At 44.1% G+C, this 27,982-nt stretch overlaps 1 protein-coding gene across 1 annotated transcript; it reads right to left on the reverse strand.

Annotated features, from left to right (window-relative positions):
- Nucleotides 1–27,897, reverse strand: MINDY4B (MINDY family member 4B). Its single transcript, XM_083504382.1, has 13 exons — nt 27,634–27,897; nt 26,595–26,622; nt 22,827–23,000; nt 21,210–21,329; nt 19,313–19,407; nt 17,028–17,193; nt 14,306–14,371; nt 12,175–12,245; nt 5,754–5,826; nt 3,778–3,951; nt 3,176–3,356; nt 327–1,645; nt 1–237 (listed from the first exon to the last, which is right to left on the reverse strand). Exons 1-12 carry the CDS (start codon nt 27,744–27,746, stop codon nt 1,503–1,505), a joined length of 1,404 nt encoding a protein of 467 aa, XP_083360508.1. The 5' UTR covers nt 27,747–27,897; the 3' UTR covers nt 1–237; nt 327–1,502.
- Nucleotides 27,898–27,982: the final 85 nt, after the last annotated feature.

The following is a 27,982-nucleotide window of genomic DNA, read 5'->3' on the forward strand; positions in this document are numbered from 1 at the left end:
TCAACAAATTAGGTTATCTACCGTTTCTTACACATCCGTAAGTCATCAAGTTTTACATACTTATTAATTAATCATGCTTTAGTTGCATACAACTTTGTCTAGAGTTAGGTTACATTTATTTCAGCTGCCGTGATCAAGCAAAGTACAAACGCCACCTCGGTCTTTTCAGTTAATTTTCTTAGGCACCCAGTAATGCCAAATTTTCCATTATTATTTCCTAATAGCAGATTACCAATACTTTATTTTTACATTCAGTTAGGTAGCCGTGTTGGTCTGACACAGTCGAAATATATTAAAAATTAAAAAAAAATTAAATATATTTCGACATTTATTTTTACAGTGCCCTTGTTATATATTGAGGTCAAAAGGGGGAAAACATATCTAGCGATTTTCAAAGCCACTACTGATTTTCTGCCCTAGTCTACAAAACATTTTAAGTTCTTTTTATGTCTTTAAAAGGTTTGCTATCCAGTTTCCTCCACGTGTGCAAATTGTTTTAAATACTGCTTAGACACACCCTTAATTTGTATTATGTTTCTCTTGCAAGTTTCTCACAAAGCCTTTTTCTTTTTTAAAAAAACATTTGTATCCAAGCTTTTAGCTACTTGGATTTTATTTGATGTAGGAAAAAGGACACCTCTATCTTTTTTGCCTAAATTATCCTATCCATTTTTCCTTCTGTGTCCAACCCACTGAATCACCTCCCTCTCCTCCAAAAGTTTTAAAAAAGTAATCTCCCCCCCTTTAAAAGCACATGTTGAACTACTAGACTCACATGATCTGTTAAACCTCATCACTCTATGTCGATTCACGTATTTGTCATGTTTAAAGTGCCCTTTCACCCATGCTCAGCCACAGTAATTGCCACTTAATTAAACTGAATTCCAAATGTATATGCTTCTTAGGAATGGACTGCAGACATTCTGACTCAAAGAACTCTGGGCTCGGACTTCTGTACACTACAGACTGTGCCTCCTGGCAGCAGAAAAATTCAACAAGTAATAATTTTCAACAAAAGGGAGAAATCATCATGAAGATATGAAACGGCGGGGTCATGACTTCATTCTGTCACTTCCAACATTCCTAATTGACTTTAGGTCCTCAGTCATTTCACACCAATTATATTTCCATGACAGGCAGCACCCTTCCATGAGGCCCGGTTGGTGGGAGAAGCAAAAGTTCACAGCAGTGTGTGTGTGTGTGTGTGTGTGTGTGTGTGTGTGTGTGTGTGTAAAACTGTCTTGCTATACTCCGATTTGATCTCAGTTCTGTGTTTAGCTTGCAGCGTTCTCTCTCTGTGTGTGCACATGTAGCACAGTTTGTCTTTTACTTATCCCATAAGCACACCTAATTTATTTACCGAATGCAGATTGGAAGTCCAAACTGGCAGGCCCATTAAGCTGTCCATTGGTAGCAGTTTCCTTTCTTTCTCCTCCAGGCCTGGGCTGCAGGATCCGTGCAAGAGATCCTGTGGACCAGCTCTGTGCCCGCACCTGCTAACTTCAGAAGAAGGGGACCACGCCGTTCCAATTGATAGCAGCACCCTCCCACTTTGTTCGGATGGCCATCTCCACAGAAGGGAATCGCTTTTCTGCATCGCCGTCCTCCTCACGGTGATTTTCCTCCCAGTGATGAGAATGAGTGTCTGAAAGAAAAAGAAGCTTGTGTGCGTGCTGTTTCATGTAAAATGGAAACTTCTGGCATTGGTGTTTCTCATGCCTCTCAACCTCTCCTGTGCTTCAGCTGCCTGCCTTTAGGTCAGTTGGCAGAGCACATGCACTGCATGCAAATTCTGCATGCAATTCCTGGAGTCCGTACACAGGGCTGGAAAAGACTCCTGCCTGAAACCCTGAGACCCACTGCCAGTCAGTGTAGACATTAAAAAAGGTAAAGGACCCCTGACAGTTAAGTCCAGTTGTGGATGACTCTGGGGTTGCGGTGCTCATCTCGTTTTACGGGCCGAGGGAGCCGATGTTTGTCCGCAGACAGTTTTTCCAGGTCATGTGGCTAGCATGACTAAGCCGCTTCTGGTGAAATCAGAGCAGTGCACAGAAACGCCGTTTACCTTCCAGCTGGAATGGTACCTGTTTATCTACTTGCACTTTGAGGTGCTTTCGAACTGCTAGGTTGGCAGGAGCAGGGACCGAGTAACGGGAGCTCACCCTGTCGCGGGGATTCGAACCGCCGACCTTTCGATCGGCAAGCCCTAGGCTCTGTGGTTTAGACCACAGCGTCACCTGCGTCCCAGTGTAGACATTACTGATATATTATATGACAGCGTCCTGTGGATCAGGCCCCATACGCTCCTGTATCTTTCTTTCTAGGACACAATGGGGTTAAAAACACAGCCTCAAAATAAGGGCAAATTGCCCAAAGATGGCTTTGGGGAGGGGGCTTTTGTGGGGGGAAAGATGCAGGAGGAAAGGGTTATACCCCACTTTCCCTGTTCCACAGACCCAATCTGGATCAGGGCCTGCAGCTTAAAAACACACACACAAACCCTACATACCAGGTCCTAGCTTGACTCTCTAACCACTACACCACACTGGGACTCAAAACATATCCTTATGTGTTATAGCCCTCCCTTCCTCCCAAAGGAGCCCAGGGTGGCAAACCACAAGTGATAAAACATCTTAAAAACATAGAGGCTTTCTTGACATTCAATGGTCACTGAGTGCTTAGTAAAAAAGAAGAAGAAGAACTGGGCTCTTAATGGATTATGTAGCTTAAAAAACGATTGGGGGTATTTTCTCCCTTACTGAGAATGCTTTCAGAATTTCCCCCAGGGACTGTACTTCTCCTCTCTCCTAATTGCTGGAGTCTCCTTTCAGATCTGCTCTCAGAGTTGCCCCCTCTCTCTTATTGTGCTGTTTACTGTTGCTTGTATGGGTGTTTTCATAAGGTCTGCTTATCTAAAGAACATTTTAGTTTAGAATGTAGCACAGGATGCAAATGTATGCCAGTTTAAAACTCAGAAGGTGCAGGCAAGGCCACAGAACTTTTTTTTTGTTAAATATAGATACAGATATAGATATATATTTGATCCATGCAAAGCACACCAAAATGGATTTAAGTATCACTTGTGGAAAAAAGGGCATTGATGGACATATAAAATTGAAGGGATGTCAGGAGTGTTCATTTGAAAAGTTCTCTTTCAGTAAAGGTAAGTGCCTACCTACTGTTAGATGCACTGTTGTCTTCTGCGAGGGCTGTCCATTATAAAAATACAAATCAAAGAGGTGTTCCATTTTCCAGTCGGACAAGAGCAGCCTGTTAGTGCTGAAAAGGACACTGTATGTTCCACTGATGTTGCACAACCAAACAGGCAATTTAGGAGTTTTCAGCATGCTGCCAACCTAGGGAGGGGAGGGCATAGTTCATTCACAGTCTCATGGTGCAGTAAGGCATTAAAAAGAAAACACAGAGCCCCCAAACAAAACCAACATCTTCATCTTTTTCAAAAAAACTTCCTCCCATGTAAGCATCAAATAAAAATAAGAGCATGATCCAGCTGATAACTGAAAACGACTGGCTGCTAGGAATTTGCAACACACAAAACCCCTACATACCAGGTCCTAGCTTGACTCTCTAACCACTACACCACACTGGGACTCAAACATATCCTTATGTGTTATATCCCTCCCTTCCTCCCAAAGGAGCCCGGGTAAAACATGCTCCTTCAAACACATTGCTAATGTTACGTGTAGTTTGGCCCTGTAGCTCAAATGCTTACCTGCACTGAAAAGACCTGTGCACTGATTTGCATGTTTACCTTACCTGTGGGAATCTGTAATGTTCCACCTCTTCCTTGCTCCAATGTAAATAGCCCACCTCGCTGCGGGACGAGACACCATGCAGCTGCTTTTGCACATTGCCTTCGGCCTCAAGTTTCTGGAACCCATTAAACACGTGTGGACAAGCTCTGCCTGTTAAGATGATGTTCAGAATGGCCTAAAGGAGAAAACGACCCAAATCATGCTTTCAGGTGGGGAATCAGAAGCTGACCTCAAAAGCGGCTTGTTCCTCAGCGTTCAGCAATCATAGAATTGCAGAGTTGGAAGGGACCATGAGGGTCATCTGGTCCAAGCTCATGCCATGCAGGAATCTTTTTGCCCAACATGGGATTTGAACTCACGACCCTAAGGTTAGGAATCTCATGCTCTACCAACTGAGCCATTCTGGGAAGGAGAGGCAGCGGGAGACACTCTTGGGATAGAATAGAATGGTAGAGCTGGAAGGGACCCCACTCCAATGGTCGTCTAGCCAAACTCCCTGCAATTCAGAAATCTCAGCTAAAGCATCCATGACAGGTGGCCATCCAACCTCTGCTTAAAAAGCTCCAAGGAAGGAGAGCCCACAAACTCCTGAGGGGGACGGTTCCACTGTGGAACAGCTCTTACTGTCAGAAAGTTCTTCCCGATGTTTAGTCAGAATGTTTTGCACTCCCTCCATTGAAGGTGTAAGCAGGTATACAATAAACCATATATCTTAAAGCAGGCATCCCCAACCGTCGGCCCTCCAGATGTTTTGGACTACAGTTCCCATCATCCCTGACCACTGGTCCTGTTAGCTAGGGATCATGGGAGTTGTAGGCCAAAACTTCTGGAGGGCTGCAGGTTGGGGATGCCTGTCTTAAAGACACTAGCTTCCATTGTGCTTTGATTTTCCCAACAGAAACAGAACCCTGGAACCCCCTGGAATATTGCTACTGATAGACAGAGGCAGAGCAAGGTGGGTGCGGTGGGTGCAGCGTGCCCCGGGTGTCATTCCTGAGGGGGGGTGACATCGCCACCTCCCCCGGATGCTCACCGTGGGCAATGCACCCCTGGGATGCTTGCCCCACCCCCTGGGACACTAGCCCTGCCTTCAGGTCACGCTGCTCCAGGTGCCAGAGCAGCTAGCTCCACCTCTGCTGCTAGTCAGAGACTGGGGGTGGCGCGCAGCCTTCACAACATTACTTAAAGAAAATAAAGTCCAATAGTGATGCCTCGTGCAAGGAGATGCAGCCCGTGGTGTTCCCACAGTGACAGTGGCAAGGTTAGCAGAGCCAGAATAATAGTGGCAAGAAATTGGAAGAATGAAATCTTACCAACGATTACAGAGTGGCAAATTCTTATGATAGAATACCTGCAACTAGCAAAGTTGGCTGGAAAAATTAGAGGAGTGTCAAACCAGAAGGTTTATATGGAATGGAAAATATTCAAAGAATATTTAAAAACGTATTGTACGAACAATAAGATACTTGCAGAAATAGAGTGATACTGTTAACCAAGAATTACATGAAATATAATAGTGCATTATACATAGATAGATAGATACAAAAAAATAATATGAATCTGTGCAAGGAATACAGATAATATAAGTAGTATAATGAGAATTATTGGAAGTTATACATTTTAATCTGTCATGTAAGTGTAGTATATTGTATTTGTTTATGTTTGTTTCTTTATCTTTCCTTATTTCATCGTTTCTATTCATTTGTATCATTTTCTGTTTTATATGTTATGTAACTTGTGTATATTTGTCTATGTGAAAATTAATAAAGATTTTCTAAAAAAAAAGCAAAAAGCAGAGCCCTGGGTTAGCAGCAGTGGCAATCTTGCAGGGCCGCTGCCACCCTGACTGCCCCACCACAGCCTCCCTCTGATCCCATCTCCATCCCAACAAGCACAACGGCACTGCTGGGAGAACACGGCAGTTTACACCCACCCACCCCCACGAGCCACAGCTGCCCCCCCCTCCGATACACCTACTTGTCTGCAGATGAAGCTTCCAAGCCTGCATTGCAACAGATGAGTTGTGGTACAGTCAAGGTCTTTTTGCAGCCTACCCAACCAAAGGACAAAGACAAAATTAGCGTTCCCTATTGTTGCTCGGTGCCGTGAGTCACTCTTCACTGTCAACCTGCTTGCCAGAGTTTTGCTAACAGAACACCAGACTCCGATTTCAGGTGGATCCCCCTCTCCCTTTGCAGCCCCAAAGTTTTATAGGTTCCCCTGAAAATCTGGAGAGGCTTTTTGAGGTGGGGGTGGCAGAGATACCCTGCATGAGTTTTCCACCCGTTTGGACAGCTTTGGATACAACCTTACAGTCTCAGGGATGGAAGAGCAGGGATCATAGAATGACAGAATTGTAGAGTTGGAAGGGGCTACAAGGGGTCATCTAGTCCAACCCCCTGTAATGCAGAAATCTTTCACCCAACATGGAGCACGAACCTCCAGAGATTAAGAGCCTCATGCTCTACCAACTGAACTATCCCAGGATGACTACAGGGATGCATTTGAATATGCTATACCCAGCTGTTGTGGGAGGGCAGGGAAGCAATGGATGATGTTCTCATAGTGTTCCCACAGCACAGGGTGGGTTCGACAATCAGTGTGGTGTAGTGGTTAGAGCAGGGGCCACAAATCTTTTTGGGGGCCCATAGGCCAATTTGGACTTTCAATTAAATGGTGTGGGCAGCACCAGCCTGTCTGTTTGCTAGTCTCCACCCTGCCTGACAGAAGAAAACAAGAAAGGAGGCACACAGGCACACTTTGCTTTTCCAAGAGTTGAGGTCAACATCATATCCAGTACTATTAAAGCAGATCCTCTTGAGTATGTATGATTTTATACGCGGTCCCCCCAAAAGCACTGCCAAATGAAAGCTTGCATGGGTATGCTGCACAGTAAGAATGACAGATCCAATGCTTGTGAGTCACACAGAAATATCAATTGTAGAATTGTAGAGTTGGAAGGGACTCAAAGACTCATTTAGTCCAACCCCCTGCAGTAGATTGAACATGCCTGGTCACAAAATGAACGAGCTTCTCTCAGTTCCATCAGTCTTCCATCCATTGTGTCCCAATCCTATTAACTTCTAATATCTCCTCCAGAAATAAGGCTTTGTGCAAATGTTCACTTTGTAGCTTTGAACCACCCCGTGCTTTCTCCTTAAGTTTTGAGCCTTATACCAACTTCGTTCTAAAACTTTATGCTCTGGTTGTTGTTGTTTAGTCGTTTAGTCATGTCCGACTCTTTGTGACCCCATGGACCAGGGCACGCCGGCCACTCCTGTCTTCCACTGCCTCCTGCAGCTTGGTCAAACTCATGTTGATAGCTTCGAGAACACTGTCCAACCATCTCGTCCTCTGTTGTCCCCTTCTCCTTGTGCCCTCCATCTTTCCTAACATCAGGGTCTTTTCCAGGGAGTCTTCTCTTCTCATGAGGTGGCCAAAGTATTGGAGCCTCAGCTTCAGGATCTGTCCTTCCAGTGAGCGCTCAGGGCTGATTTCCTTCAGAATGGATAGGCTTGATCTTCTTGCAGTCCATGGAACTCTCAAGAGTCTCTTCCAGCACCAGTATTCAAAAGCATCAATTCTTCGGCGATCAGCCTTCTTTATGGTCCAGCTCTCACTGCTTTTAAGATGCTGCTTTTAAGATGCTGATGATGTCTCTGCTTTTAAGATGCTGTCTAAGTTTGTCATTGCTTTTCTCCCAAGAAGCAGGCGTCTTTTAATTTCGTGACTGCTGTCACCATCTGTAGTGATCATAGAACCCAAGAAAGTAAAATCTCTCACTGCCTCCATTTCTTCCCCTTCTATTTGTCAGGAGGTGATGGGACCAGTGGCCATGACCTTAGTTTTTTTGATGTTGAGCTTCAGACCATATTTTGCGCTCTCTTCTTTCACCCTCATTAAAAGGTTCTTTAATTCCTCCTCACTTTCTGCCATCAAGGTTGTGTCATCAGCATATCTGAGGTTGTTGATATTTCTTCCGGCAATCTTAATTCCTGCTTGGGATTCATCCAATCCAGCATTGTAAGGGTCCAGCTGCCCTGCCGCTGGTGACAAAATATTTTTTTTTAAAGTAACACTACAAAGATGGCAACTACAATACAGCAGCGGTGAGAAAACCTCTTTAAATTTTTAAGTTGCTACCTACATAAGCTAAACAAGCTAATAATTAGTTGAACTGAAGACTGTAACTGCAGAATAATCCAGAGGGGGGAGCTTACACTCAGTCTATACTCAGACTTACAGCTGTCCAAAGTTTAGGCCTCCCTGGCCTTGGCTGTCAAGAGGAATTTATTCAGCATTCTTTGACACACCCCAGCCACCCAAGCAGCTTTAGCTTCAACTACTAATGCTGATAAGACATTTCAGTCCACTCAAACACAACAGTAATGTTGCAAGACAAACCCTATGCTTTATTAAGCTGGGTGCTCTGTAATTTCCAGTCACCCTCTCTTCTTCTTCTTCTTCTTCTTCTTCTTCTTCTTCTTCTTCTTCTTCTTCTGTGTTCACTCATAGCTGAGTAAGATTGTCTCCCATAAACACGGTTTTAACAGTGAGTCTGTGACTGTGGAGGCAATTCTGGGTCTACACATCCTTCCACAGTGGGGACATAGGTTTTTGGACGGGAGTTGATCATGGTGAGGGTTTGCCAAGCATTCCTTCCTCTTAGCATGTTTCTCCCTTTTTGTCCTGACTTTGCGTGTCTTCGAAGCCCATGACACCTTTGGTAAAGGCTGTTCTCCAACTGGAGCGCTTGCAGGCCAGTGTTTCCCAGTTGTTGGAGCTTATACTACATTTTTTTAGATTTGCCTTGAGAGAGTCTTTAAACCTCTTTTGTTGACCACCAGCATTACGCTTTCCATTTTTAAGTTTGGAATAGAGTAGTTGCTTTAGGTTGCTTTAGAAGACGATAATCAGGCATCTGAACAACATGACCAGTCCAACAAGGTTAATGTTGAAGAATCATTGTTTCAACACTGGTGATCTTTGCTTCTTCCAGTACACTGGCATTAGTTTGCCTGTCTTCCCAAGTGATGTGTAAAAATTTTTGGAGACACTGTTGATGAAATATTTTGAGGAGTTGGAGATGGCATTTATAAGTGGTTCCCATTTCACAGCAATCAGTCTCACCCTCTGTTATACCAGTCTGGTGCACTAACTGGTGGGAAGGATCCTCATGGGGCCAAGCAAACATTTTAGAGAAATTGAGGACTACTCACCCCCAGCAGCTAAACAGTCTGCACAAGTCCCCCTTCATAACCACTTTGCGGTGCAAGCTGAAGTACATGAAGATCCAATTAGCATTATTGGGGAGCCCAACAGCAATTGTAATGAGGCAAATTCAGAACCCCAGAAGGGTGAGACGAGCCCAGAGAACGTGGCTGAGCTGATTTTAATGACAGCTAAAACAACTGATTTTATTTGTCAAATGCTGAATTTACTACATTCCAAAATGGATATTTTGATCGGAAAGGTCATGAGGACACTCAGCAGGGAGATCCGACTCAAGAAGTCACAGGATTTCAAAGGTACCTATTCTATCTAACTACCCATGAGCTAAAAAGATAAACCAAAAAATGAGTCCCAAACCTTGAGAGAACTCAAGCCAGAAGTCTGGCAGTGAAATGAAAGAGCAGCTACATTTAGTACTGCAAGTGAACAAAGTCAGCCTTATAACATGCACCTATAAAGACAGATTCCTGCCTTGGTCCACATTTCAATCAGCTAAAAGACACACAAGGTCTTCATTAGGGGAGCAAGCCGGTTATATAGACCTGGTTAATGTGGAGTCCCTGATCTGCCCCAAACAAGCACAGAAAGTTTTACTATCTTTCAGGAGTCCCAGAATTACAACAATGTTCCAACATGCCAAGCCTATGTTGACTGCTAAGGGAGTTTTTCCAACACGAGTTTTTAAAAATTTGACTATATTGCCATTATTAGCTAGCCCTAAAGCAACCGGCCATCACATCAACAGGACACCAATAAGGAGAATTCAAAATAGCTTAACCCTCCTCAGAGGATTTGATCAGCTGACTGGAATCAGAAGGTTTAACCAAATACAACTGTGGCCAGGAGGAGAATCTGAAAGGCTCTTTTAAAGGCCACCCAATGGAAGAGGAACAAGGGATTACCGAAAGGCTTGAACATTTCGAATTTAGTCTTTTAAAGATTTCTGCAGAGTTCAAAATTCCAACAACATACCCAATTGATTTTCATTCCAAGGAGTCTTCACGAGAACCCATTATCCTCAGTGCCACCCCACATGAGGAACTATCCATCAAAATATGAAACAACACAAGCACAGTCCAGTCCCCTTTGGCAAGCAACATCTCTGATTCGGTGGGGGGCACATTACAATGAAGCAGGTATGGTCACAACATCAGCCTGGCTTTCGATGAGGAAGCCTGATGACTGGGAATTGGATTCGCCACGTAGGGCAATAGAATCACTGCTCGCTTGAGACCTCATTTTGCAGCATATGCTGCACTGATTCACCCAGAAACTTCTATGCCGAGTCACGGCAGGAGCTGAAGGACTTAGCAGCGAATGTAACAGCACATCTGCCTGCAGAGGAGATGCAGCAACTGCGTATAGTACAGTGGAACCTCAGTTTCCGAACGTCTTGGAAGTTGAATGTTTCGGTTTTCGAACGCCCCAAACCCAGAAATAACTGCTTCAGTTTTCAAACGCTTTTCGGAACCCGAACGTGCCACATGGCTTCCGTTTTGAGTTTTCTGTAAGTAAATGCTTCCAGAAATGCATGTTTCGGTTTTCGAACGTTTCAGAAGTCAAACGATCTTCTGGAATGGATTACGTTCGAAAACCAAGGTTCCACTTAATAGCGGGACACTTAATAGCTGCATGGATCAGGCAGTGGCAGAGCAAGCCAATTGGGCACCTGGGGTGGCGCACGCACCCTGCACCCAAGGGCAGGACCAACCACCTGTGGGGGCAGGGCCAGCTGCCTGTGGGGCGGGGCGAGCCAGGGCACGACGCTCCACAGGGCCTCCGAGGAGTCTGCCTGCCTCCTCCCACTCAGACACCCTACAGCTGAGGGGGATGTGGTGGGCAGACTGTTTGGGGCAGCGCGGAGCCTGTGGGCACCCAAGCCACCACGTCACTCCCAGGAGAAACGTGTGGCTCAGGCGCGCTGCAGGCCCCGCGGTGAGTGCTCCCCGCCATTTTGTCACCCCTCTCAGTGGTGACACCTGGGGCAGCTCGCCCCCACCACCCCCTTCCTCCACCCCTGGGATCAGGGACTTAGGAACTGTAGATCCTTAGCACAGGAAATCTTAGAAACTAGTGTCCAAGAAGCTGCTTTGCTGACATCGCCTGCACAGCGAGGGCAGTTGCCTGCTGGTATCTGCCCTAATGATAATAACTTTATAGAACAACTTAATGGGGAGATTATTAATAACCACATACAAAAAATAATAGTAGAAGAAAATAAGGCAATGAAAGGATTAATATCATCCCTGTATATTTCAACTATAGAGGCATATTTCCCTCCCCAGAATAATATAATGGTGGGAATCAAATTGGGATTTAGAAATTGAGGAAGAGGCATGGAATGGGCTGTGGATCAAAGCCCTGTATAAATTATTTCAGCAATGACAAGAGAAAGAGCCCTCGAGATCGCAAATTGTTGGTATTTAACACCTAGAAGTCTAACTTATATAAAACCCAACAGCTCCCCTATGTGTTGGAGAGGGTGTCCCACTATTGGGACAAACAGACATACGTGGTGGGAGCGTTCAAAAACAGAAAAAATTATAGGAAAATGTCTTTGCAGAGATATCTTTGATTACAAGGCAGACAGTTCCTATGTCCCCAGGACTGACATTGCTTAATTTGTACAGTCAGGACTCGCCAAGAATTAGAAATAAAGATCTTATAACCCAGTTATTTACTGCGGCGAGAACGACCATAGTCAGAACATGAAAAACATTGCAACTGTTGACCATGGATAAGTCATATGAAGCAGTCTGGCAGTCAGCTTTGTTAGAAGAGCTAACATGGAAATTGCAGGTAGCAAGAGACCAAAAGAAAAACGATAACTTCTACGCAGTACGGGGCAATTTTATTGAACACACAGTTAGTGAGGCACATGGGGGAGTAGTGTTTGGGGTAGGTAGCATAGTTTGGAATACGTGAAGTATACATTTGAACCTTTCAAATTGTTGCAGATATAATGTATCCCTTCTTTTTAATGAGGTTGGAGCACATGACTTGTTATTTTATGGTTTTTAAGATTATGAGAATGCTTGAAATATATGCTGTGGCAAATAAACTATTCTTAAATTTAAAAAAGATAAGAAGAAAGAAAGGATGACGCAGTGACTTATTGCTTAATTTAAATCTAGGTATTGATAAAGCAGGGGAACATTTTGGTTACCTTTCAAATGTCCTTGAGAAAAGCAAGCTGTACAGAAATAGAATCACTCCATGACTTCCTTCACAGTTCAGCTGATTAGAAGAGAAGGATGAATGTTACTCAGGTCAGCATCAGATTCAGGGCAGTGCAGGTAGTTTCCTCACACAGGGCACCAAGCCGAGGGTGTGCATAACAACAACAACAACAACAACAACAACAACAACACCCTATTTATACAGGTAGCTACTGAGAAGATCCATAAAAAACAACTGTACCCTAATGAATTATTATGGAAATAAGAACTGGGGGGGGGGGGGATTTTGTCTTTGCTCAAGCCCTATATTACCAAAGTCCACCACTGCTCAGGTTCATGTTGACACACATCTTCAGAGCCTCCCCTTGATTTCTGGTGTTCAGGCTGTGAGTTCAGGCTGTTGCTTATTTAGCCAGAATGGCACTACCCACCCACACAAGAAAGACATCAGCTGGGAAGGGGCCATAGCTCAGTGGGAGAGCACCTGTGTTGCATGCAGAAGGTCCTGGGTTCAAACCCCGGGATCTCCAGGCAGGTCTGGAGAAAAGACTCCTGCTTGGAACCCTGGAGGGCTGCTGCCAATCAGTGTGGACAATACTGAGTTAGAGAGCAATGGTCTGATGCAGGATAAGGCAGCTTTCTAGGTTTCTGTGTCTGGGGAACCCCCAAGGATTTTCAGTGCAGAAAATACGTACAGGCAAAGGGGGGGGACCCAAGTGCAGAACCCCAGTCCAGATAATATGTACAGGCAAAGGGGGGAAAAGCCCAAGCCCAGTAAGCACTGAGCATGCTCAATGGCCACGGAATGCTGACTGGCAATTGTGGGGAAGAGAACAGAAAACAGGGGAAATAGAAGGGAGGGACTGTTGTTATTTTCACCCCTCCCATTGACAGAATCTCCTGATCTGATGTTTTGAGAAAGGAGGGGGCGGAAACTGCTCTTCTGCTCCTGACTGATTGCCTGACTCTGTGTGTGGAGACAGTCTTATCTATGTAGTGACTAGATGGCTGAGTGGGAGACTCATGCAAGCCAGTAGTTCATTAGTTTGTAGCAGCTATTAGAAATAAAAGGAGTTATGCTTCACAGCTAGCTTCCACGTTGTTTGTACTCTGCATGGTGCTCACAATGCACAGTTGGGGTCCAGAGCACTGGGACCTGTTTTCCAGGATTGGAAGGTCTCTGAAAGTGCTCCAGTCGCCTAGCCCAGTTGGGGCAGAACCAGTTATCGAGCCCAGTCACTGCACATTGGTTGAAAGGCGTACTGACATCGACTGGCTTCCTAAACAGCAGCACTCCACAGTGTAACGGTTTGTTGCAGGTCCCACCTGCTGTACCTATCTGTGATGACTGAGATGAGGAAAAGAACATTGTGCTAAATGCACGAGGCAATTCAAAATGCAGTCGAGGTTTATTAGCCAAAAGCTGGATCAGAACAAAAGATAGATCCGTTTTACAACATTGTATAATAAGACAAGACTGCAGCCCCATTTACAGTCATCTGAGAGTACATCTACTGAAGAATGAGATTCAGAACAATTTTTGAATCTTTGGATCTAGAACTGTGAGGGGAGAGACTTCATCAGGCAAGGCCTTCTTCCACCTGCCTTGCCTCACCCTCCAGTCTCTGCTTCTCGATTTGTATTGTATTATTTTATGCACTGCGACTTGCCGTTGTTTTATTGATTACAGTTTGGAAATTATTTATTATAATTGTTAAGAGTGGATTTGTTTAATTTTTATATGCTGATATTTAATATTATTCTATGCTATTCTAATGGATTGTTGAATATTACTTTATTTTATACAAGTTGCTTATTTTAAAGTTATGTTTTATTACCACATTTTTGTATTGGATTAGATTGTTATAAGGTGTACATTCTTTGTTTCTTCAGCTTGTAAACCGCCTTGGGTGTTGTGAAAGAGAAAGACGGTATACAAATTAAAAGTGAAATGAAAAAAAGGAAATGAAATAATCCCCACTGAACACAGTGGTGCACTAAGGTATGAGCAAACAGGCATGTGTGCAGTTCCACCTGTAGGTACTGTTAAAAGCCACATAAAACTTGGCCACAAGTACACATTTGTAAAGACGCTGCATACCACCCCCCCAAACTTACACAGTGTATGTGATCGCAGAGGAACTGCTGAGCTGTTTCCTTCTCAAAAAAGTCAAACAGCTGAACCTGCAAAATGATCATTAAGAATTCCATCAACACAGGAATAAAATTTTGGAAAACTGGTCAGGTGGCGCAGTAATCACATCATTCATCTCTATTACACACGAGCACAGTTTAGCCTAAATTAAATTTTGTCCTGAACAGACTTTTCCATATACATGAGCTCTGCGAAGATGACTCTGACTGCTTCGCTTTCAGCCTAGGCTCTGTGCTCTCCAGCTCCCTTACTGCACAGAGATAATGAAGCATTAGAACATGGGTAGGCAAACTAAGGCCTGGGGGCTGGATCCGGCCCAATCGCCTTCTAAATCCGGCCTGCGGATGGTCTGGGAATCAGTGTGTTTTTACATGAGTAGAATGTGTCCTTTTATTTAAAATGCATCTCTGGGTTATTTGTGGAGCATAGGAATTCATTCATCCCCCCCAAAAAAATATAGTCTGGCCCCCTGTAAGGTCTGAGGGACAGTGGACCGGCCCCCTGCTGAAAATTTTTGCTGCCCCCTGCATTAGAACCGGGCAGTACCTGTGTGTATCTGCACCTGAGTTTTCTTGGACCTTCTAGTGCCATCCAGAGATAGAGCGGGGTGCAGGGATGGATGGATGGCGGAATAAGGGTCAAGGCAGCCATATTCAAAGCTGGCAAATATTAAACATACCAATGTGGCAGGAGACAAGGCAGTCCTCACTTCTCCTGCCAGTCCCCTCCCAGGTCCTGTCATCTCTTCTCCTCCCCTGACTGCCTTGGAGCTCCAAATAATTACAGCAAGTTGGGAAGGAGGGGTGGATGACAGAAGGAGAGCCCTGGTGTTCCAAATGGATGTTCTTCACATCTGGTAGCGAATTTGGTGCCAGTACGTCCTTTTGTCTCTGCTGAATCTCCCACTGTTCAGCTTCATTGGATGACTCCAGGGTCTGGTATCTTGAGAGAGGGAGCTTTCCCCCTTTTTACTTTCTCTATTCTTACTCATGCCCTAGCCATCACACTTCCTCAAAGAGTTGCTTCAGTCCCCTAATAATGTTGGCTTCCCCTAGTGGACGTTGGTCTAGTAAGGCAAATGGTGCACTGACCCTCCATCTTCAGCTTGCTCTTAGCCAGCCTGCATCTCTCTGCCTCCATACTAGTAGCCAGTCCAGACACTTCCTATCAGCTTTGTTATGTACTGAGTTGAATAGGATCCAAAATGCAGCAGTCTGATTGGTTCTAGAACAATAGGATTCAGAATGTAGCAGTCTGATTGGTCCACAGGAGCCACCCAATCCAGCTCCAGGTAGAAGTGAATCTGCAACCTGATTGGCCTACAGGAGAATTCCGGAATTAGCCAATCACGTGGGGCCCATTGTGTAAATAATGTATATAAAGCAGACATTCTGGGGGAACTTCCATTCCTCCTCACCACTATGAGCTGAATAAAGAGCATGAAATCCACTCTCGACTCCGAGTATATTTCAAGCTTCTTCCTCCTTAATCAACAGGGAGGAGGATGGGGACAAAACCAATAATCAGCTGTTTGCACCTGTCATCGGGTCTGCTTTTACCTGTTGCTGGGTGCCCTGCCCTCCGACCTACCAGTCCCAATGGGTACCAGCTGGTCTCCCCTTCCTCCACTCTTGCAGACCCACAATATTCTCTTTAGGATGCGGCAACCAGAACCGTACACAGGATTTTGATTGTGGTAGGTCCATAGATTTCTAGAAAGGCATGACAATGCTGGTAGTTGCATTAAAAAAAAAAATCCTTTCCTAATTTGCCTTTTCTACAGTTGCCACATTCTAGGTGTGCCATATTATAGGAGGGATTCGGGTGCATTCTGGGAAATTTAGATTTTCACAATAGAAGTGCTCTGTTGCCCAAGCACAATGAAAAAAAAATTCTTTTCGTGGTTAGGAAAGTAACAGGGAAATGCACTGAGAAGTTTGGAATGAATAAATAATAAACAGGAAGACATATGAAGACCCTGAAGCCAAGTCAGGGTGAAAGCAGGAGGAATTCTCATTGTTGTATAATCTCCCTGCAAACAAATACTAACAAATGCTCAGTAAAGACTGAGTAGAATTTCAGCTGCATAAGCTTTGTGTAAGCAAATCTGGGTGAATGCTCAATAAATAGGTCCTCTGGATGAGCCCAGAGCCAACATTTTCATTGAGCTATACATCAAAACCTGTTTTACCTTGTGCCTGCTTGGGAGATTTGAATATGAAAATCTTCGTCCCAGAGATTCCACACACAGACAAATGTGTTACAGGCCAGTTTGATCACATTACATGTGGCACCCATCCCAAATACTACTCTATTGATCTACTTTCACTGAAACATCTGGTCAGGCCCAAGATATTTAACTGCACACATAGGATAGCTCAATAAACTATGCTAAATTTAACTTATTTTCTCTGTTTTCGGAGTTCCTTGGTTCTCTTTATGGCGTCTAATAAAAGAAAGAATTATAGCACCTCGATTCACACAATGCTTTTGGTTTTTCTTGGCCAGCACATCTTAGCCAGTCTCTGGCTGCGAAGTGGATCTTTATGTGCTTGTTGTTTGTACCACAACATACAACAGTCCTCGTGTTTCTGGGGTTTTTCTGTTTCTTAGTTTTTAGAATCAAAACCAACAATTCCCCCTTGCAAATATTGTGTCTTTTAAAGCATAGCTTCTCTTACTTACTCTTTCAGTAAAGTGATCCGCTTTGTAGTCTATACTGGGAGTAAAATAAGTATCACTGGTGACAAGGCAGACAGTAGCTTTCTGACCTTCTCCTGCTACCCACAGAATATCAGCCAAGGCTGCTGCAAGAGCCTTTTCTTGTTCTTTTTGGCTTATTTCACATAAACTGCAAAGACAGATAGAAAAAGAGACTGTGTGAGAGAGAGACGCTAGCAATCCATAGTCCAGGAACAGGAAAACTGCCAGCCCCAAGACATTGTTGACAATGGTGCAGCTAGGGCTGGACCACAGGGCTAAACCCAGGCCATTGCAGTGCAGGATTCCACCCCAATGACCACCCAGCGAGTGCCAGGTGACAAATGCAGTAGCAAACAGTCCAAGGCATTTACACCTGGGCACAGCCATGCTACATAGCTGTCAACTTACAGATTTGAAAATAAGGGACCAGCAGCCTCGAAAATAAGGGATCAGCAGCCAAAATAAGGGATCAACAATTACTTTGATAAAATACATATTTTGTTGCGTGCAAATGGCTTTAGATACCTATTAGGTCCATAAATTACCATATAGCATATATTCAACACACACAAAAACCAGCAACAATTTGTTGTTGACAAAGGACAGCTGGACATAGAAAGGGCCCCATTACCTTCAGTAGCTTATTTAAGGGACATAATCAATAAGGGACAGCAGCGGGACATGGCGCTGGGATAAGGGACTGTCCTGCCAAATAAGGGATGCTTGACAGCTATGCCATGCTAGGGCCCACCAGGGCTGACACTCATCACTGTAGCATCCTTACTTTTTGTAGGTCAGCAGTGGGGCAGCCAGGCATTTACACAGCTATAGATTTACATGGGCAAACTCTGGCCCTCCAGATGTTTGGGACTGTAATTCCCATCATCCCTGACCACTGGTCCTGTTAGTTAGGGATGATGGGAATTGTAGTCCCAAACATCTGGAGGGCCAGAGTTTGCTGACGCCTGCTATAGATGCTCATTTTATTTATTTTTACTTTGAACGTATATTATCCTTTTCTACAAGACAAGGCTGCTTAATCCTAAGTAAATGTGCTTACCATCAGGGCAGCAAAAGCAGACCCCATTTGATTGAGCAAAATATACATCAGGAGGCTTAATTTGGTCAGAATCGAGTATTCACTTCCAGAGTTAACACTGAATACATTACATCTGGTAAATGATCCACCATATAACCACTAGAGGGATGTGAAAATTTGTGTCCTGGGCTTTTTCAACTCGTCTACCCGTGTACTATCTGAAATCCAATGGGTGCATTGGTTGCCAGGTGTGAAATATATTTGCATTATTTTCAGCTTTCCTTTCCCACTATTGGGAACGCAGAGGCATTCTGCGTCTCTCCATTCTCCAGTGCTTCTTTTGGATTTCTCATCCAACCCATGTCTCCCTCTTGGAGCTTCTGTTTCACATCTGCACACTGAGAAGAGAAGTATGCTCTCCAGTTTAATGCTAATTATTGGTGGAGCCTCCTGCAACGACTCACAGAGGTGCGGCACCATTGTTGTTTTACAGTGGTACCTCGGGTTACATACGCTTCAGGTTACAGACTCCGCTAACCCAGATATAGTGCTTCAGATTAAGAACTTTGCTTCAGGATGAGAACAGAAATTGTGCTCCGGTGGCACGGCAGCAGCAGGAGGCCCCATTAGCTAAAGTGGTGCTTCAGGTTAAGAACAGTTTCAGGTTAAGTACAGACCTCCGGAACAAATTAAGTACTTAACCTGAGGTACCACTGTGTTTTTATGTAGGGCTTCACAGCCGACGTAATACACGTGACCATCTAGAGCAGGCTTCCTCAACCTCGGCCCTCCAGATGTTTTTGGCCTACAACTCCCATGATCCCTAGCTAGCAGGACCAGTGGTCGCGGATGATGGTAACTGTAGTCTCAAAACATCTGGAGGGCCAAGGTTGAGGAAGCCTGATCTAGAGACCCCTTACCCTGTAAGGGTATAAGTCCATGGAATAAAAAATTCCCAGCTGCACCGCTGAGTACAGCTGCCATGATCCCTGAGCATTGACCATGTTGGCTGGGGCTGACAGGGGTTGGAATCCAACACCAGCTTGCGTTCCACAGTATCTCCCCGTTAAAGACTACAAAACAGCTCCTTGGCTTTCAAACGTTGGGAGGCACTGTGAATCTACCGCTAGATTCACTGGGCCACATATGGGAGGTGGTCTGGGAACCCACATTCTGGAGCCCCAAACCCCATGCAGCTTAAGCAAATATCTCTCCCGCCCATCGTTACCTTTGTAGGCGCATATTTTCTTCTTTATTTTGTACAAACAACAAGTATTTAATGATGTTCACTTGAACAGCCATCTGAACAGCTACTGCTCCTCCCTGAAAGAAAGCATTTACACAGCATAAGCGGGTGGTGCTGTGGGTTAAACCACAGAGCCTAGGACTTGCCGATCAGAAGGTTGGCAGTTCGAATCCCCGCGACGGGGTGAGCTCCCGTTGCTCGGTCCCTGCTCCTGCCCACCTAGCAGTTCGAAAGCAGGACAAAGTGCAAGTAGATAAATAGGTACCGCTCCAGCGGGAAGGAAAATGGCGTTTCCATGCACTGCTCTGGTTCGCCAGAAGCGGCTTAGTCATGCTGGCCACATGACCCGGAAGCTGTCTGCGGACAAATGCTGGCTCCCTCGGCCTATAGAGCAAGATGAGCGCCGCAACCCCAGAGTCGTCTGTGACTGGATCTAATGGTCAGGGATACCTTTACCTTTTAAGCTCTGTGTAAATTACGTCATACATTTACTCATGCCAATAGTGACACGTGTGATCAGGTGACCCTCCCGACGCCTGTATCACTGCTGTTTATCTGGACGGGACGGAGGCAGAGCAATGGCAAGATCAGGGCCAGGGGTCCTCAAACTTTTTCAGCAGAGGGCTGGTCCACTGTCCTTCAGACATTGTTGGGGGCCAGACTATATTTTTTTTGGGGGGGGAATAAACGAGGGACGATGAGCAGTGCATGAAAGGGTTCTTAAGAGGGCCTGCTTTAAATGGTGGCCACTTGAGAGGGGCGCCCAGCCAACCGTGGCTCCTGTGTTTTGCGAGCAGCAGGGGCTAGCAGCAACGGTGGAGGGATAATAATAATAATAATAATAATAATAATAATAATAATAATAAATTTATTTATACCCCGCCCTCCCCAGCCAAAACTGGGCTCAGGGTGGCTAACACCCGATATAAAAACAATTGATTGAAATACAACTTAAAAATCAAGATTAAAATACAATATTAAAATGCAGCCTGACAAAGGTGAGTGGCACACAAAAGGGCTCTGGGGAAGGGCTGGCACCAACAAAGCCCAGCCCCCTTCCTCCTCTAGGCAGGGTGGGGAGAAGTCAGGAGGAGGAAGGGAGGAGGAGGCGCTTCTGCCGTATGTGGGAGAGGGAGGGAGAGGGAAAGAACGTGCGCACTGGCAATCCATGTACTGACGACCCACGCGGCAACTCCCGGACCATTCGCGGGCTGGATTTATAAGGCAATTGGGCCTGATCCAGCCCGCGGACCTTAGTTTGCCGACCCATGGTCAGGGCCATGTGATGTACCGATGGGAGTGCCAGATCAGTCGTGGCAGTCCTATCCACACCACCCTAACCTTGCCAGCACCTTGGCTCAGCCCTGTCCAGGTAAGCAGCAACAACGCTGCTGTCGGAAGGGCAGCCCCACACACAGGCTGCTACTGATTGTTGTGGTATAATTCAAGTATGTTGTGTGATTTAAATGTGTCGGGCATCCCTCCCCCTTTCCTGCAATGCCTACAAGAGACCAAGGACTGGGCTTAATACAGCAGGGCAGCTGTATTAAGGCTAGGTTGGGGCCCTCTATGTTTTAGGCAATTGGAAGCTTCTGTACATATGGGGGGGGGTGCAAGTCATATGCTGCTGTGTAAACCAGCTCTGTGTAATTTCTGTTTGGTATAACTCCCTTGATAAGGAAAGGGGTTTACAATCCACTTACATTATCACCATCCTGCAAAGGAGGCAACGCCAATAGCCACTTTAGACAGGGGTCAACTGAAGCAGATAGATTGTGATTTTGCCCTTGAACATCCAGGGAGTACATGACTGGGCTGGGATTGGTCTGATCCATGCTGCACGATTACCAGTATAAAAATGGCTGCCAGGGATTATTACCTTATCTGTCTCCAGTGCGTAGGCCAAATCAGTATAAGGCTCGTGGAATCTGAAATATGCTCTTTTCCATTCATAGCTGAAGACTTGATATGTGCTTCCAAATAACATCCTCCGTAGTCCCTTGAAATGGTAAGAATTAAACAGCAACAAAAATATGGTCTTTATTAAAAGAAAGCTAATATCCCTGGTTTCCTCTGAACGAAACAGGCATTTACCACAATGATCAGGGAACTGGAGCACTTTCCAAATGATAAACAGTTAAGGCGGCTGTTCTTAAATGCCACCCCTTTCTCCATGGATGACATGAAAATCACTGTGGTTCTTGGCAGATCACTTGAAATTGTACTTGTACAAATCAGAGCACATACATAAACTCATATTCTGAAACCATCTTTACAGTTTCATTGTCAAAGCCAGTGGTGCAATATGAGAATCATAGCCTCCAGGCAGGGTCTTGTTAACTTTCTCGATAATCTGGCCCTCATCAAAATGTCCTCAGTCTCCATCATCAGTGGCGAGGAAAGAAATATGAATCAAGTGCATGGTAAGTAGTACAAATATACTTGCATGTCCTGCAAGCTTTTCACAAATTATCTCACTGCAGCTCATGAACCTCCAATACACAGTTGAAACATTGCTAATGTTAATGTATTTGGGACATTTCAGTTTACAGAAAGGACAACTATGGAGGGATATGAACTATAAACATACTATAATTTGAACCATAAGCATACTATTATTTTTTTATATGACTTTTCTTTCTTTTTTCTTTTATGGTATAATGTATTGGTGTTTATGTTTTTAAATGCAAGTCACTTGGTAACCAACAACTGCTAAGGGCAATAAATAAGTAAATAGAATAATAATGACACCCACACCCATTTTGCACAAAAGATGGCTGCATAAATGGTTCCCAATGTGCTTTGAGGAAAACATAATCAAGGGGAATGTTTAGTGCTTCTTAATAAAAATTTGCTTGGGACAGGTTTTCTACTACAGCTCACCTAAGCAGTTGTGAAGAAAGTGATGACTTCCGATAAAACCAGAACTCTAGGTCACCCGACTAATTTAACTGGCAGCAGTTTTGGGGCAGCTCAAAGAAAGTACTTCTTCACGTAAAACAAAATTAATTAATGGGATTTGCTGCCACAAGAGGCAGCGATGGCAAGCAGCTTGGATGGCTTTAAGAAAGAATTAGATAAATTTGTGGAAAGTTGTCTGTCAGGAAGTCTATTGATCAATGGCTATTCACAAATAGAGCCATTTTCAGAGGCAGCGTTTGACTGGCTCTCTGACACTGTTGTTTAGGGCTTGAATTTCTCCTCTGGATACAACACAGTGAGCCACCAGTAGAATTGGAACAAGGAAGTTAAATATCACATCATATCTGTATTGCTTAATACCTAGTGCAGGATCTGTTGTGTACATTCAGGGGCCAGTAGCAGCCTTGAAAACCATTCCAAACAGCCAATCCCCACTATATCCCTTTTAAATTATTTCTGACAGCAGCCAACTGCAGCCTTGATTCCAACAGTGCTCCTGGATAAGATTTCTGTGTCTCTTTAATTCTGGCGAGATTAAGTTTCATCTCATACTTAATTGACAAGGTCCGCTTACCACTGCCATTTCCAGTGAGATGGGCCGCCCTCCGAGGTTCGATGAGACGATGAGAGCTTTGGGAATCGAATAAAGAATATTGGATGGGAAACGACTTTGTTTTAGGGGGTTTGTCATTTGCGACGCTGCAGCTGCGTCCTCTTTGTCGTCCTCCAATTTGTGGTCTTGGCACTTCTAGATAAACAATATAAACAAACAGAAACCAAGCTATATGGCATATCCCTAAATACGTTCGTATCAGGCTCCACCTTTTCTGACTTTTTTCTTTTTGTAGCAAACGTTCTCTTAAAACGAAGGAACTGCACAAAACCCCATCCCATAACATGGTTTGTATCTGCAAGGAGACGAAAGGTTTCAATATTGTTTCAAACCAGCGTGTCAAGAATATAATTCTCTTTTCAGTGCACATAAATTAATACATCATTTAAAAACAGTGCAATGTGTTTAAAGGGAACAAGTGCCAGTAGGTTTGCAGAGACTACAGCTTACAAAGTTAGCCATTTGATACCTGTTGTGTTAGTAAGCATATTTTCTTATACGTGAATTCCACTGAAACCAGTGGAACTTACCTGGTACTTCCAGGTAAATGCAGGGAGGTGTCCTGGACTGAGATGTTGATGTTACTTCAGAGTCACCCTCAATGCAATTTTTTTTCCCAAAGCATTGCTTTTGTCGTCCATGGTGCATGACACAGCCCAAAACAATTCAAACTCCCAGCAAGAAAGGATTTTCTTTTGGCAAAAAAATCAAGCAAATATTTTTCGTACTTACTAGTTGACTCTTCTTAACTTCTTCCTGCAATATTTCTATGTAACTCAACTTGGAATCTACCCATCTTTTGACCTGCTGCAGTGCTGTTCTGTTTTCCATAGCTTCCAATAGACCGAAAGTAGTCACAGGCAAAATTACCTAGTGATAGTGACACTTGGAAAGGAGAACTGCCTTGGCTCAGTTTCCTGGATTACCAAAGAACAGGAGCTCTCCTTCTGGTTTAGAAATTAAATGGCTCTTGTCCAAATTACAGCACTAGGAAAGGTTTTGGAAATAAAGGCATGAACCCTGCCTTGGTAAAAGAAATATTGAAGTGAATAGTTGTTCTATTTTTATTCTCCCTTTCATTGTCCCACTAGGGTGGGACAAAACTGTCAGTGTCAGATTCTCTCAATTTCTCATTTTTCGGATTGCATTTTTTTAAATAAAAAAAGCTGGTTTAGTGCAAATTTCTTCTAACGTTTGTATGCAGTTTTGCTGTGCATATATATCTGCAAATCAATTTAACCGAATATAATGCATTTTTATGCATACTCTACATTAGTGTAAGCATTTGTGTACACATTACTTGGCTGGAGAACTGCATTGTAAAATTCAGAAAAGTGTGAATGTTGAAGGATTGCATTATACCGGTTCCCATGCAAAGTTCGCCTCTAAATGTGAACTTAGTGGAATTCCTCCCCCCCCCCCCAGTAGACGGGGGCTGTTTTTCATGCAAATAACTTACATGAATGAGTTTTTGAAATTTGTGGAGATGGTTGGAGAGTTATATGAAATGAGCTGCTTGTTCATTTTGGGTTTACTTAAAGGAACATCAATTTACGTTTTGCCTTTTTAATATATCTGTCAAGATCTACTCCAATTCCAGGAATATATGCTGAGAGTGGCATGCAAGGGACTGACACCCATATGTGATGGATATGTGAGATGATGGGATTCCTCTGGAAATACATTGTTTCATAGTAGTATGAATTCAATGGGACTTACATATATTGGATTGCACGGTTAATGAATGATTGCCATTTAATTGTTAACAACTGGGATTTGGGTAAAAATGTGTAAGGACAATATGGGGTGGCAACAGATGGCCTGGAAAGTTAAATGTGCTAATCGTTACAAATATTGGAAGAAAACTAGAAAAAATATACATTTCGTAGTTAATTTTAATTTGAGCCATAATAATAATAATAATAATAATAATAATAATAATAATAATAATAATTTATTATTTATACCCCGCCCATCTGGCTGGGCCTCCCCAGCCACTCTGGGCGGCTTCCATAAAAACCAAAAATACAGTAAAATATCACACGTTAAAAACTTCCCTGAACAGGGCTGCCTTAAGATGTCTTCTGAATGTCAGGTAGTTGTTTATCGCTTTGACTTCTGCTGGAAGGGCGTTCCACAGGGCGGGCGCCACTACTGAGAATGCCCTCTGCCTGGTTCCCTGTAGCTTTGCTTCTCGCAATGAGGGAACTGCCAGAAGGCCCTCGGTGCTGGACCTCAGCGTCCGGGCAGAATGATGGGGGTGGAGACGCTCCTTCGGGTATACTGGACCGAGGCCATTTAAATTCATGTGTGCCAGCCATAGGAGCCAACTCCTAGGGGCTGAGGTCCCTTTGCCCCCCATAAAATATTTGACGGGGCCACCCCTCCACCGCCAAGTGGATGGACATTGCCAGTCAAATTATGTGTGTGCACCGTGTCTTGTGGTCATGTGGAGCGGGGCTTACCTGCCCCCTCCCCCAAATACTTTATTAAGGTTGGCACCCCTGGTGCCAGCAGGGGAGCACTTTGCCCTAAATCTGCCTCTGGTGTCAGCCCATGGCAAAGACACGTGACCAAAGTGTCTGGGTGTGCGTGCGTGCAAAATGGCAAACCTAAATGGGAAAATCAAAGGACAAGGGAGGACTGCAAAGACTGCATAAAGGGCATGCAAAAGTTATATAGAAACAAATATATTGATGTTATGTTTTAATACAGGTTTGACATGTTTTTATCTCCACTGCTGGGGCAGTATGTCTCTGAATACCAGTTGCGGCAGAGTGCTGTTGCACTCATGTTTCGTTTGCAGGCTTCCTGTAGGCATTGGGTTAAAAGCACTGTGGGAACAGGATGCTGGAGTGAAGGAAACATTGGCCTGGTCCAGCAGGGCTCTTCTTGTGTTTGAAAATTGATAAATAAAAGCTTGATTTTGATAGATAGATAGATGATAGATAGATAGATAGATAGATAGATAGATAGATAGATGATAGATAGATAGATGATAGATAGATAGATAGATAGATAGATAGATAGATAGATAGATAGATAGAACGAACCTAGGAACTTAAGAAACTGCCTTATACTGAGACAACCTATCAGTCCACTTAGCTACATATTGCTAACACTGACTGGCAGTGGCTCTCCAGGATTTCAGACAGGGGTCCCATCTCCCCCAGACCTACCTAGAGATGCCAGGGATTGAATTTGGCACTTCCTGCATGCAGAGCAGCGCTTCTGCAGTATACTGTCGGTATTCTATGTCACAGGGAATCCAATCATGAACGTTTCTCTAAAATTCGTTTGGAAGTACAGTGGTACCTCGGGTTACAGATGCTTCAGGTTACATACGCTTCAGGTTATAGACTCCGCTAATCCAGAAATAGTGCTTCAGGTTAAGAACTTTGCTTCAGGATGAGAACAGAAATTGTGCTCCGGCGGCGCGGCGGCAGCAGGAGGCCCCATTAGCTAAAGTGGCGCTTCAGGTTAAGAACAATTTCAGGTTAAGTCGGACCTCCAGAACGAATTAAGTACTTAACCCGAGGTACCACTGTAGTTAAGCTGAGTTAAACCTGTGTAGGAAGACACTTCCAGAAATGTCTTCTCTACAGTTTGCTGGATTCGTTTTAGACGTGTCATCACCTGCATTTCTTTCATACAGCAGCAATCTTTTTAAAAGCAGTTGCTGCTGCTGGCAAGATCACAACACTGGGAAATAAGATGGGAGGAAGTTACCTGATGGGTGGCGTGGCTGATTTCCAATCTGGAAAAAAACAAACAAACAAGATTTGCTAAAAGTGCAAATCTAGCAAAGACTCTACCAACAAACCCTAGTGTGTGCCACCAACACTTCTGTCACACAAGCATATCCTAGGCATTCCATTTCTATGTATGTTTACTCAAAAGTAGGGATGGGGGAGAAATTAGACATGGTTCACATTTAAAGTCAAATCTATTAAATTAGAAGCAATATGAGAACTGCACCACAGTCATCCTCTGAAATTCTCACTTTTTTGAATTTTGCAATCTCTTACACATGTTTACAAAAATGCATACATTAAGGGAATTAGGGAGTGGGTGGCGTTGTGGTCTAAACCACTGAGCCTCTTGGGCTTGCTGATTGGAAGGTCAGCGGTTTGAATCCCCACAACGGGGTGTGCTCCCGTTGCTCTGTCCCCGCTTCTGCTAACCTAGCAGTTCAAAAGCACACCAGTGCAAGTAGATAAATAGGTGCTGCTGCGGCGGGAAGGTAAACGGCATTTTCGTGCACTCTGGACAAACGCCGGCTCCCTTGGCCTGAAAAACAAGATGAGCGCCACACCCCATAGTCGCCTTTGACTGGATTTAGCCGTCCAGGGGTCCTTTACCTTTACATTAGTGGAATTAATAGATGCATAAAAATGAATATTAGTGAAAGTAGCATACAAAAATGTAGCATGTTGGGGCAATCGCTTGCCAAAATGTGTACATTAGACAAAGCTTCAAGCAAATATATGTTTATCAGGAAAAATGTCTGATAACAGGCTGATCCATTTTCATGGGGAATTTTTTTTTAAAGGAAAAATCTAGAAATTGCTGCAGAAATGTGGAGAACTGAATTCAAAATAGGAAAAATGGGAAATCAAGGGAACGAAGATGGACAGAGCCTTCCATCCCTACTCAAAAGTAAGCCCCACCAAATTCCACGGAATGTGATTTCATAGGATTGCAACCTTAAAAATGACCTACCAAGAGGCACATGCAAGAATTAAGTAGGAATTAAAAAAAAACTTACCCATGACAACTAAAGATCTTTCTCCACTTGTCTAGATCAGATATTTTGCTGGATATCTCTTCTAGATCCATGTTTTCCAGGCTATGTAGATCACTGGATGCCTTCTTGTCCATCTGTTCATGGCACAGAACGATGCGATAGCTTTATAAACCAGCTCTCCAGCACATAAGAGCAGCTCATCCTTCTTCCACACAAGTGCTGATATGAACTGTCCTGATCTTGGGGTTTAAATGGCAGGAAGGAAGCTCCCTCCCTTTTCTATCTCCACTCTGCACTTAATTGTAAACTCAATACTGTCTCTTAGCAATTAAACTTTCATTAGAGTTGGACAAGGCCTCTGTGTTTTTCT

Source organism: Podarcis liolepis (genome assembly GCF_965112155.1).
Source record: "Podarcis liolepis genome assembly, chromosome: 5".
Lineage (NCBI taxonomy): Eukaryota > Metazoa > Chordata > Lepidosauria > Squamata > Lacertidae > Podarcis > Podarcis liolepis.

Coding starts and splice junctions, on each gene's coding strand:
- MINDY4B (XM_083504382.1), bottom strand. CDS start 27,746: ATGGACAAGAAGGCATCCAGTGATCTACATAGCCTGGAAAACATGGAT. Junction 12,246..14,305: donor TCTGCGATCACATACACTGT/GTAAGTTTGGGG, acceptor TCTTCTAATCAG/CTGAACTGTGAAGGAAGTCA. Junction 1,646..3,175: donor AACAGTGCATCTAACAGTAG/GTAGGCACTTAC, acceptor TTTTTCTTTCAG/ACACTCATTCTCATCACTGG.